General features: G+C 37.0%; 1 protein-coding gene across 1 annotated transcript; it reads right to left on the bottom strand.

Moving 5' to 3' along the window:
- Positions 1–8767: 8767 nt before the first annotated feature.
- Positions 8768–11783, bottom strand: LOC149814938 (thiamine phosphate phosphatase-like protein). Its single transcript, XM_089988655.1, has 4 exons — positions 11451–11783; positions 10028–10149; positions 9558–9759; positions 8768–9346 (listed from the first exon to the last, which is right to left on the bottom strand). Exons 1-4 carry the CDS (start codon positions 11586–11588, stop codon positions 8993–8995), a joined length of 816 nt encoding a protein of 271 aa, XP_089844781.1. The 5' UTR covers positions 11589–11783; the 3' UTR covers positions 8768–8992.
- Between the last annotated feature and the right edge of the window lie 1353 nt (positions 11784–13136).

Here is a 13136-nt window from a genome sequence, read left to right as displayed (position 1 = left end):
TTTTCTAGACCAGGTTCAGATTTGAATCCAGACCCAGCATCATTACCTAGAGTCGGATCCGAGTGAAGGTACTATTGCAATGGATCGGGGAATCGTGGGTGACTTGAATAATGGGCAGCTTCACGCAACGCCAGCACGCGAAGCTTTTAAACGTTGCTGCTGAGCCATGACGAGTTCGCCGACGTCTCCTCACACGTGTGAATGTGGTAACAAATTTTCGCACGCTTAAAGTTACTGGGCTTGCCGGAAAAGACCAGAAGGTTCTAGCCGGCAGTCAAAAGGTCCATGTGAATACCCGGGTATGGGCATAAAAGATGCGGATCCCAAATATTATTCTGGTCGATACGCTATATGAACTCGACCCGAGTAGGATGCGAGTCAGGTTTGAGTTATAATTTTTGTCAGGTATCCAACCCGACCCGACCCGACCCGAGAATTTTACAGTATTTATAGTGAAAATAAACTTCTTAAATTATATAGATATGGGCATAAAAGATGCTGATCCCAACCTGAACTCGATCCGAATAATATGCAAGTTGGATTTGAGTTATGACTTTTGTCGGATATCCAACCCGGCTGGTTTGAACCGAGAATTTTATATGTATCTGGAGTGAAAATAAGCTTCTTAAATTCTATAGATCCAAGTTTGAGATATTTTTTTTTATCCGACAAAACCTGAATCTGACAGCTAGTTATTTGGGGGGTTTGGGTTCACCGTGATGGGTTGAATACCTGACCTGTTGACAGCACTACATAGGGCTAAATGATTGGATCTGGTCGAACTTTCAATCCTGCTCCGGCATATTTTCTCTGAATTGAATTTTAAATGACCCTTTTTATCATTTGGATCAGGTTTTGACTTGTCCAGTTAGATCTGTTTGGTCTTGGATCACATCCAGAATAATGCTTTGTATTAGTTTTGGGCATGAATCTTAATTGTGTTATAACCATTTTCTAATTCTCATGTCCAAATGCCTTGCATTTATCCAGTATTACCACACACAAAAATGTTGAATCCAGATCTGAATCAAGTTCTAGCAATCTACCTCGCATCTAGATCCTGATAAGGATCCGCTATATTTGGATTAGAACATGATCCGCTATTTTCACACCTGCAAAAAGGCCACAGAGGCAAATGCTGGAAATAGGGGCGTATTCGGCTGGATCATGGATAGTCCAAATTTGAATCTAAATTGTAAGCACCAAATCTTAATGAGGATATGGATCCCAATAGGCTCAGTGAAATAAAGTTGAATCCATGTCCAAATTGTTGCTAATACGTCCAACAAAAAGGGTTACATACATGCGGGTTTGCATATGAATAGCACAAAGGGTTGGATTTAATCCGGATCTGAATTTAGATCTGTCAGAAATTGTTGGTCCGGTTTTCCAGATCACGTGCAGAAAATAATGTATTGGATTCAGATCTGAGATCCAACGGTACTTGTCCATTCTCAGTGGCAAACAGTAGCAGAGTTCTCCTGTGAGACCAAGAAGTATAGCAACCATGAAAAAGTTAGAAAGTAGGTTTCTGGGAAGTAATTCTGAGTAACACATGACTTTACCGAACGGATCGGTTTAAGATTGGTCTGGTGGATCCATTCCTTCTTGTTTGGTGTCTCAGCCAGATCCAAATTAAGAGTTGATTTGATCCTGAATATGTTTGGATTTGAGTCTGGTTTAGGACATGAAAGCATGGAGCCAGACCTCCAAAATATGGGTTGGATATGTTATTCCACTTTTGTGCAGTTTCCAACTCATGGAAAATGAGTTGGATCCAAGCCCATGAAGGCAATTTTGATCAAAATGTACATTGGATTGAAACTGCCAAGCCCAATCTTGATCCATTTTCTAATCCGGCCAGTAAAAATTTGTTCACTCATTCAGGAAACTAGTCCATAATCCCAGCTATAAAGTACAGGAATCTGGAGTTGGTGGACCCTGATCATTTGGATCTAGACACGAACCTGAAAATAAAGTTGGCCCCATTTGCATATGCTTTCAGACAGTTTTCTCTAATAAAAAGTGAGTCCAATGTAGGGATCCATCATCTTTCCAATTCTTCAGGTTTGGGTCCAGTTTGGGCTGGAAGTGGTGGAACCGAACTGGTCAGTTCAAGGGGTCGAGGCCTCCATTGCTGTGGTTTGACACCCTGAAATCCCTAACCTGAGATTTTTGTGTAAAAATTTAACAATTTTGTTTCAAACTTTTGAACAGCGAAAAACAAGGTTTTTATGACTTCAAGTTTAGATCGAACGATTCCGATGGGTTGCAGGTCGAGGAAAAATACTTCTCAGACATCAAAGTATATTTAAATTTTCATAACGAAACTTCACATTCATATATATCAGAGTTTCAAAAATAGTTTTATAACTTCAAGAATGCTTAAGATTCAAAATAATACAAACATTCTAAGTTGGTCTTGGGATCGTAGAAGTTATTGGTTATGAATGTTGCCCTTGCTTCATGCCATCTCATGTTCATTGCTCACCTGAAATTTTATAATAATAAGGTCAGATTTGTGACAGACTGGTAGGTATCTTATCAAATCCAAGTAAAAGCATAACATTTAATATTTACAACTAACGGTTCATAAATCTAGAGAGTTTGACTTGTGTTATAACAAGTATACAGTAGTGTGATTTTATTAAACTTATATTTTGATATTTAACTCTCACTGTGAGTACGCACAGGAGAAGCTTTGAGTCAGTTGAGACCATATGGAGGTTTATTATGCTATGCGTTTTAATATCTCATATGACTAGCTGACTCTGTAATTTTACAGAACGCGGTTCAATAACCGAAAAAAAAGTTTACTTTAAGTTATAAACAAGGATGCACTCAAACCTTCTGCATATGTGTGAAATTCATCTGTGATAGATCATTTTTCATATTACCGTTGACCAAGAACGTGGAGTCGTTACCACTCGAGAGGCATATTAACAATAGTATCCATCAAAGTTTGTACCTCCTACCCTCTTCAAAGTAGGCCTAGATTTGAATGAGAATCAAAGAGTTTTTATTTCTTAGTAAGTGTTTTATTATTATGTTGGTCTCTGATGAGCATTCCAGGGCACTGATGGCCCGCATACCCCAATTGGGTAACCAATATTTTATGACCCAGTTAAATGTTCTCCCCCATTCAGTGAAAGCTATATATATACGAGCCTGCGCCTGTGAAGGTGGATGCCACTTTATATGTGTGTATGAATTATCTTATTTTTCAAGTGTTGCTCTAGCACTCTTGACCTTTCTGAGTACTTTGCCGATCTAGGTGGTTCCATACGAGCATGTGCCTGTGAAGATGGATGTCACTTTAGGTGTGTATGATTATCTAATCTTTCAGTGTTGCTTTGGCACTCTTGACCCTTCTAAGCACTTTATTTATTTAGGTGGATCTCGACTATTATATTTTTTACACACTTCAAGTATTTAGGTTAAATCTCAAAGGTTCCTTGAACCTTGGCTCTATTCTTGGAGCCAACTATATGTTTTATAAATATAGGTCACTACGACTCTTAGGGTTTCACAAATCTTAACTCAGTATTATTGGATATCCATATAGCTTATGTAAAAATCTTTTTGCGAATCAATGATAGTTATAAGAGATATTCGCCAAATATCTTCTTCTTTGAGAATTAACCTCTATAACTATAAGATATTTGTGAAATATTTTCTTTTGAAAAAGTCATTTATTCTTTTCAAGGTGAATGTGTTGGAAAGTATTTATCTTTTAAAAATACTTCATTTTTCTTTGAAAATATTTATTTTCTTGAGAAGCATACTTGTCTTGGAAAGTATTTGTAAAATACCTATATTTTCTTAAAAGAAAAGTCTATAACAAATCAATATTTTTGAGAAATCATAAGAGAGAAAATACTTTAAGGAATTAATTGTATAAGTCTAATTACATATATCAAACATTATACATTTTATGAGCATTTGACAAGAGAAGATCTTACCTTTAGAAGCTCGATGATAGAAACAAAAAAATTTATAACCTAAGAGAATTTTCCTCTGATAACTTCAGTGTTTCCTCTGAGGGTGTAACTTCATTGAGGCAGAATCAAACCTTGTTTGGCTAAGCTTAACTTGGGCAGAGCTTAGCTGGGGGTGGGGGGAGAAAGGTAGAGCCTAGTCAAGTTAAACCTAATAGGGTTTTGGTCAAAGGACTAGGTAGATCAAGGCTTAGGCTCAAACTGGGCTTGGTCTAAGGTGGAAGTAGGCTAAGCTAAGTTCAAACCAAGGGATAGGTCTAAACCTAAGGGTTGGGTTAGCCTAGTAGCTAGAAAGGAAAAAGTTGGGTTAGCCTAGCTAGGAAGAAGAGGTGGTGGCTAAAAGAGAGGTGGTTAAGGGAGAATCACAAAAAAGGAGAGCTAACCACCAGGGGGGGGGGGGTGTCTAGAGGGATAGAGGAGAGAGTAATGGAGTAAAAGAGAGAGGAGAGATAAGTTGAGAATGAGGGAAAAGGGAGGAGTGTGGGTATTTATAGGGATAGAGGTGATGGAAGTGAGGCCAAGTGGCAAGAATCACTCGCCACTTGGAAAGACAAAGGGGAGGGTGCCCCTTCCTTTGAAAATTCAAAGGGCTCAAAACCATGGATTGCCCCATGGTTTTGAGAGGTGGTTTAGTTAGGTTTTAACTAGGTTAGTTAGGTTTCTAGTCTAGTTACCTAGGTTAGTTTAGTTATATTTTTGCTTAGTTTTCTTTTCTGAGTAGGTCCCTAGTGAAAATTTTATTTTACTTCTTGACATATTCTATATTAAAAAGTATAGTTTTGAATAAAAAGGAGTTTTATGTGTTTTGACAGAATCTAATCAACAGAGTTTGGGACAATTATGACCCCACGTCATATTTGTTCTTAAAATTCGATAAAATTATCAATATGCCCTCAAAACTTGCCAGGAGTGCTCTGAATGCGTTATAACTTTGAATTTTATGAAATCATGACCGTTCTTCTTAGAATTTGATACTAATGCAATCCCATCTTTAAAAAATTTAAAATAAATCAAAAAATTACAAGTTTTTCCTTAACTCCTTTTCTCTCTCTCTCTCTCTCTCTCTCTCTCTCTCTCTCTCTATATATATATATATATATATATATATATATATATATATATATACATATATATATATATATACTTTGACTCAACATGTTAAAATAATAAATTCCTCTCTTTTATTTATTCAAAAATTTATAGATATTATATGCATGATTTTGATCCCCCCAAAAAAAATCCCCTTGCGAAAGTGTTATGATTGTTCTTCACAATCAAATGTTCTTGAGAAAATCCAAGAATCACGGAGCATTGCAAACATGCCCAAAGAGTTCTTGATAATAAAACTTGTTTTTTTGGTTAATTGTTTTTCAGAAAATGACGATACTACTAAAAGTAATGGTATTTCACGGTGTATTCACAAAATATCACAATATTCTTCGCATTCACACTTACTCAGTTTTTATTGAATTCATGGTCATTTATGATGATTTTACCCTTTTGCTAAAACATAAGAGACTTTTGGTGTTACTAATATACGATAGAATAAGGAAAATTCAATTGTGAAAACTAATTGTCACAAAACTAGAAAATCTTAGTTGCAATAAAATTGATGAAACATAATTGCAAAACCCAGCTGGAATAGAATAGTGAAACTCAGTTGAGAAACCTAGTTGTCATAGAACTATCGAATCTCAATTGCGATAGAATAACGAAACTCAGTTGTGAAACCTAGTTGCCACAAAAATATTGAATCTCGATTGTGATAAAACTATAACGAAACACAATTGCAATAGAATAGCAAAACTCAATTGAGAGAATTGTGAAACCTAGTTGCCATAGTACTAGCAGATTTCAACTGTGATAGAATGGTGCAACTCAGTTGCGATCATAGTTTCTAAAAAGAGATATGATCATTTGATACCCTCGCTACAACAATGTCTCTCATTTCATTTGCTTGCTGCCTTCTTTCCATAAATATCAGCATCAACATATGTTGAGTATGCACAATAAATGTGATGATAGGTTTATCACGGTTATCTTTCAACCATGAGTTAAAACTCTTCTTTATAGTTATCAAATTATCGTATCTTTTTTTAGGAAAATGAGAGTTAACCAAAAGTTTGAGGCCAACCAATGCAGCATCATAATACCCAGCCAAACTGTGCTCCTTTATCTTTTCTAAAATTCTATTATATTGTGTTTTGTAACATCTTCTTCTTGGTATGAAAGTGTTCTTGTGATGTCTAATTCAATTTTGAGTGTTGCTACTTTTTTATTGTGTTTCGCTAGTTCTATCGCAATTGAGATTCTCTACTTCTATGGCAACTAAATTCCGTGACTGAGTTTTACTATTCTATTGCAATTGAGTTTTGTTAGTTCTATCACAATTAAGATTTGCTAGTCCTATGCAACTTGGTTTCATAACTGAGTTTTGTTATTCTATCGCAATTATGTTTCGTCAGTTTTAACGCAACTGAGATTTGCCAGTCCTAATAATAACTAGGTTTCATAAATGAGATTTTCTAGTCCTAATAATAACTAGGCTTCGCAACTGAGTTTCACTATTCTATCTCAATTGTATTTTGCCAGTTCAATCGTAACTAAGATTTGTTAGTGCTATGGCAACTAGGTTTTAGAGTTTCACTATTCTATCGCAATTGTGTTTCGTCAATTCTATCACAACTAAGATTTGCTAGTTATGTGGCTATTAGGTTTCCCATTTGAGTTTCACTATTCTATTGCAATTAAATTTTGTTATTATATCGCAACTAGGTTTCGTTAAATTGGTGACGGTGAAAGTCACTTGTATGTTTTAGTGAAAGGATAAAATTGTTAGAAATGGCCACAAATTTAGTAGAAAATGAGTGAGTGGGTATGCAAAATATGAAATATCATTATTCTCAAGGGTAGTAGAGTCATTTTTCTTTTTTTAATATTTTGCATCGACACTTGCTGACAATTTTAATTATAAAATAAATAATTGATGTTTGCCATTATCTTCGCACTTATGATAACATATATCATGTTTTAATAATTTAAATACACAAATATGATCCCACTTTTCCTTCTATCCATGTATTATTTGTGTGGCATATGCTTGCTTTTGTGACATAGGAAACAATAAAAAGATGTAGAAAAATTACAAGTTCGGGCAAACTAACTTGGATACACGTTAGATTTATTGCGTTTACACAATTACTGTCTTATACGTACTCCATGGAAACCACCCTTCAAACAATTGGTAAGTGTGGGCCCCACTGCGATGCAAAGGATAGGAAACTCTACAGTGTAGTCCCATTTATTTTTGCACCATTTATGTCATCATCAGCCTTACCTTAGGACCTATTTGTTTCAGGTCAAAATCATGAAAACATGCTGAGCCCAACACTTGCTGCTCATGTTTGGCTTGTGAGCCGATTTCGTGAGTCTGAAGGAGCTCTTTACGAGTCCCGAAACAAACAAAACAAGTAATTGAAGTGTTTGGCCTGCTCCACTCAATAGGTTTAGAGTTCAAATCTTAGTACTTTCAGTATTGAACCAACTTATACTTTGTATAAAATGAGCCAGTTCAAACTCAGCTTGTTTAGCCCACAAGGGCTTCGCTCATGTGGTAGGGGCAACTTGTGAATGTCACCAAGCTGACGGGATGTCACAAGTTCAAAACCCACGGGTGATGTCCCTTGCCACAAGGTCAAAATTGGGCGTACTTTCTGGTCGGCAGGGGAGACCTCAAGGGTTTTATCAACTGGAGGTCAGCCAATGTGCTGTTGGGGAAGTGGGTGTTTCCCTTGGATTATCCGAAAAAAAAACACTAAGCTTGTTTAGCTAGGGTTTGTCATAAGTAGGGGTGGCAATTTCTGACACGACCCGCCAACCCGCCTCTTAGGCGGGTTCGGGTTGTGCTTAAGCCAACCCGTTTAATAAACGGGTCGACCCGCGTAACCCGTTTATTAAACAGGTCGGGTTCGGGTTGGGGGTATGCCAACCCGCCAACCTGCCTACCTGCCAACCCGATCCGTCAACCCGCCAACCCAACCCGCCAACCTGAAAACCCGTTTACCCGACCCAACCCATTTATTAAATGGGTTGGCGGGTCGTGTCGGGTTACCCATTTATTAAACGGGTCGGGTTCGTGTTTGCCACAGCCGACCCGTTTAATAAACGGATCGGGTTCGGGTTGAGGTATGCTGACACGCCAACCCGACCCGATTGCCACCCCTAGTCATAAGCTTGAGCATGGCTCAACTTGCCACAAAAATGAGAGCCAATCTTGAACACCTCAAGCTTAGCTTGTTTACCAGCACTTTTTGTTTTGCCACTCGCATTTAAGATTTATTTGGAAACATGTAGCTGGGATGGGAGTTTATGCATTTGGTAAATACTCAGTCAAACCACCTTGACGGTTGCTGTTTGGGAGAATGATGTTGAGGAGGTAGTCTATGCATTTGGAAAAGGAGGTGAGACCATCTCTTTGTACTTGCACTAAAAAAAACTGGATTTTGGTAACTATCACCTCCTATGGGCATAGCTGTCAAATCCAGGAATTGGCGGCTACTGCTTTCCCAAAGGCATACTTCCAGTTCCCAAACAGAGGCTTAGCTAAATCATCAATTCGGGAACAGCCTAACTGGTTCCAATCCAGGTGGCACCCACCATCCATGAGATTCAGAAACCTGCTTGTGCAGGACCTCAGCAACGCAGGTAGTACCCACCTTACCATGCAATCAAGGCCACTTCATTCATCAACCAACAAAAGGAAATCTACGTTTTTCGATTACACTGCTCTCTTGAAATTTTATTTCATACTATGATAATCAATATTACATGTGCAAACACCATTGTTTGGTGGATTCCATGACTAATAATAAAAAGTAGACATTTATGCGTTCCAAACTCAAGCTTTCAAACGCCATCCATTTGCTTTTGATGGTTGGAGAGTCAGAAAAAAAAAAGAGACTCAAATTTCATGACAGAGCAAGACAGGGGAGTTCTCACTGTGGTACAGAGAGGGGATGAAGAACAAGAGTTTCATGATGAGGGGGATGAGCAGACTGAGATTTGCAGTCTGCCACGATCAAATGGGACGAGTTAGTGTTAATGAGTTGGAATAGTGTTTTCTCAAGCTCAGCAGCATTGCACCATGCATGAATCTCTGCTCTGAGAAGCAGGGGATTCTTCTGAATGAGGTTCCACAGAGGGTAGTCCATCCTTGGCATCACCTTATCTCCATTGCTAAGCTTAAGGATCGGACAGTAATCACCGCTACCATCACCAAGATAAATGAATCTTTTTACTCCTGCCGAGTCTTTCATGACAGAGGCTCGGATTCGATCGATAATCACGCCCTGGTTCACAGGTATCAAAGTTCAGAACCAGAGACAGACCACCGTGACTCAATTCAGTAAGCAAGTTATCAACATAGTCCAAGGCTAAAACATGTGAGAAGCAAAGCAGTATACATAACCTAAAATCTTGCCTGAAATAGATTTGAAATTTCATTTAAACTGATCAAATTTAGCAAATCAGAAGCCCTATGAATATGTATTAATCTTGTACCTTGCACATATTAGGAGGGCAGAGAGCACACCCATGAGCAGAAGTGTGGATATCATGATAAGGAAGGATCCTAAGCAGTCCATTGTCGTCAACATAACCTGGATTAGTGTTAATCTCTGAGAAGTAATCGAACAGTCCATGATGCTTTAGGATTGTTTCAATGAAGAACATATTCGCATCACTAACCACTCGCAGATCACACCTAAATTTTCATGAAAAAACAAACCAAAGACAAAAGTTAGTATTTCAAACAAATACAGTAGAAGACTTCTTACAGAAAGAAACTGAACTAAACATCATGTTACATGGGAGAGACCAATGGTATAGATTGAACCATGTTGTGGGCCTTACCAATTAAGGCAATTATATTTATCCTACATTAGTCCTTTTCTTTTTTCAGTTTAATCTTGACCATAGATTTCAGACTGCTTGAAGCTTTAAGTATGCTGAGATAAAATAAGGTAAGATACCCTAAAGAATAGGCTGATTTTATGGCAGAGATGATTTGGGGATGCAATGGAACGCTTTTTAAGCAAGCAGCAATGTCTTCAATTGTCTTCCCCTGTTCATGAATCTCCCCCATTAATTTGTCCTGGAGATTTAGAAAGAAAAGTACACATAATTATTAGTAAACAAAATATATTTTGGTAGTGTAGGAAAAGCAACTATTTTATTATGTAGAAGACAAGATATACAATAAAGTAAGCGGCCGTGTTCTTTGCAGAGTTTTTTATAGGAAATTAGGAGTGAATTGTTGCTGAAGTAACCTCATATTGAGTAGGCTCCATAAAACTATCAGAGGGACAATACAGCAAAAATATATTGTTCATTTAAGCTAGACACAATCACATAGACACGTCTATCAAGAGAAGTTGTCTCAAAGAACACAATTTAATAAGGATTTACAAGCTACAAAAGGCTAAAAGAGAGGTTTTAACCGATGTTGTCAGAATTGGTTTATGAACCAAATTGTTTTTTCCGAAACGATTCAGAGAATGAGCCTGAATAGAATCATTTTGAATTGGACTTTTTAAAGATTTTATTTTTAGAAATTCATAAAACAAAGAAATAAAAGAATTCAGGAAAATCTATCTTGCATTTAATGCCTAAACAATACAATAGCCAATAAATATCATGAAAACTAAAAACGAAAAAGAAAACCAATTCAGGTGATTCTCAAGAAGATCAATCAAGGGCGGATTCGATTCAAATTAACCGATTCAGGCCAATTCGATTTGATTCTGACAACATTAGTTTTGGCCATAATTTTAACCCCGAAGAGAACATCATGAGTAAGCCACATACAATTTGAAACAAATACAAAAAAAACAATACCACTATTGGAGAAAAAAGAGAGAGAAGCGTACCATCTCATTAGAATAAAAAAGCGCTAACTAAAAAAAGAAAAAAAAACATGGTATGGTATGAAGAAGCTCACTGAATCTCTCAATGGACCATAAAAAATAATACAAAACCGTTGATGAAACAACATAGTGCAAGTGGACCATGTACAGGGAATACACTATTTCCAGAAATTAAGCACATATAAAACTGAACCACCATCTCCAAAACAACAAAATATCTCAAAAACCAATCAAAATGTACCATTTCCGAAAACCAGATAAAATTAATCCATCATGGCTAGAACAAGAGAGAAAACTTAAAATCTCAAAAAAAAAAAACGATCAAAGAAATCCGTGTTATGGCATGAAGCAACTCATTAATGATTATAAAACCTACCATGAAGCACCAAAACCACAATATCACCATTGCTAGACCAACACGAAGAAAACGCACTATAAATCTCTAAACACCAAACAAAAACTAACCATCAAATAAAAGAAAATATAAGAAAGATACCATCTAAAATTCACCGAAGAAAACTAAACTAACCATCAAAGAATTCCACGGCATGGTATGGAGCAGCTCATTGAACCTCTCAGTGTGGCCCAAGCCATCCACGACCCAGTTGTCGCTGTCGACGTCGATGATCGTCTTGTCGAAGTCAAACACGACCACGACTCCTTCCATCGAAAAAAAAACACCAACTATATCTGGAGCGGTTTTCCGACGACCAAGAGTGGTTTTCCGGCCAAAGGAATGGGCACCAAATTAGTACACAGACACAATACGTATGATTCGAGTCCTATGTAGCAGGTATTTATAGGGTACCAATGAGTCATCAAGTAACCCCAAAGACGGGGGATTTGCCCTAGGGCAACTTTATCTTTTTAGATGGATGACTGGTGGGGGGGGCAACATGAATGATGCTATGGAATATTCGCCCCTTTGTGGTTTCCCCCACAAAGATCCACTAGCCTTCGTACGGGCCACATACGGGAATATTCGTGACAGATATCCTCACTTTCTGCCACGTGGCGAGTTGCTAGTGGAGGAAACCGTGGGATGAGGGGCTCGGAGAGAAGGGCAGAGTTCCCTGCATCTAGTATTGAAAACCTGATCGCTCTGGCTCAGCCTGTTATTGACAAGAATAGTTCGGTTTCACTCATCACCTATGTCATCCCCATCTTCGCACCCCTCTCAAAATCTTAGAATGCAAGTTATTTTTATTAAATCTGATTTTATAGATGGATTCAGCATGATCGAATCTTGGATCGTATTTTTTTGGCGAAAAAATATGAATTTTTAAATCATAAATTTTGTATTTTTGTCAACAGTTGATTTTTTAATAGCCAAAAAACAATTTAAATCTTGATCTTTACTAAATGAATGATGCAGATAATATCTATGGAGTCCAATTTCATCATATCAAAACAACTTGCATCAATGGTATGAAGGTGGGGATGACATAGGGGATGAGTGAAACCAATTTGTATTCACAAGATGCTCATTCGATTCTTTGTGGGCCCAGGTGGGCCCCGCCGGCCGTTCGGGGGATCTGGATGCAAGCGGAGAAGTATTCTTGTGACTAAATTGCAGTCTTAATGCTCCGTATGAACAATTTCGCTGACAATTTTGAGTATATTTTAAAAAATCATGATAGTTTATCGGCTATTTTAAAGGGAGAGATCATCATGATATGTTCAAAATATTATAAGGTCGTTATAAATTTTGTGATTTTATCATGTCATTTGCATTTTTAAATGACATTTATATGTTTTACATATTTTTATTTTCTCTTCCTTTTTTACACATCTTTTAATTTTTTTAAAATATTTTTATTTTTCCAATATTTTGCATATAAAAATGAACAAAAATGTGAAAACTTTTATTTCTCACAAGAAATTGTTATTAATTTATTTGACATTTTATTTGTTTGTCAATGTGGTCCTAACTTGTAGGGGTGCACACATACCGGACACAAGACGGTTCCTACATTATTCGAATGGAAATTCTAGTTTTGTATATTGTTACGAGCATCGGTTTTGGATCTTCTCGACTCATGATGAATTAAAAAGTTTGCGTTTTGGCTCAATCTAAGGAAAATATGTGCAAATATAAATTTTAAAAAATATGTAATATATAAAGAAAAATGAAGAATTTAAATGGTCTCACATCACGATAAAATCCTGAGATATTTTGAAATGTCGCATTTTTCTTTAGCTTTAACATTTTTTT

The sequence above is a fragment of the Nuphar pumila genome, chromosome 15 (assembly GCF_984573655.1).
Source record: "Nuphar pumila chromosome 15, dmNupPumi1.hap1.1, whole genome shotgun sequence".
NCBI lineage: Eukaryota > Viridiplantae > Streptophyta > Magnoliopsida > Nymphaeales > Nymphaeaceae > Nuphar > Nuphar pumila.
Note: the sequence above shows the minus strand (reverse complement) of the source record. Positions and strands in the feature narration are given on the sequence as shown.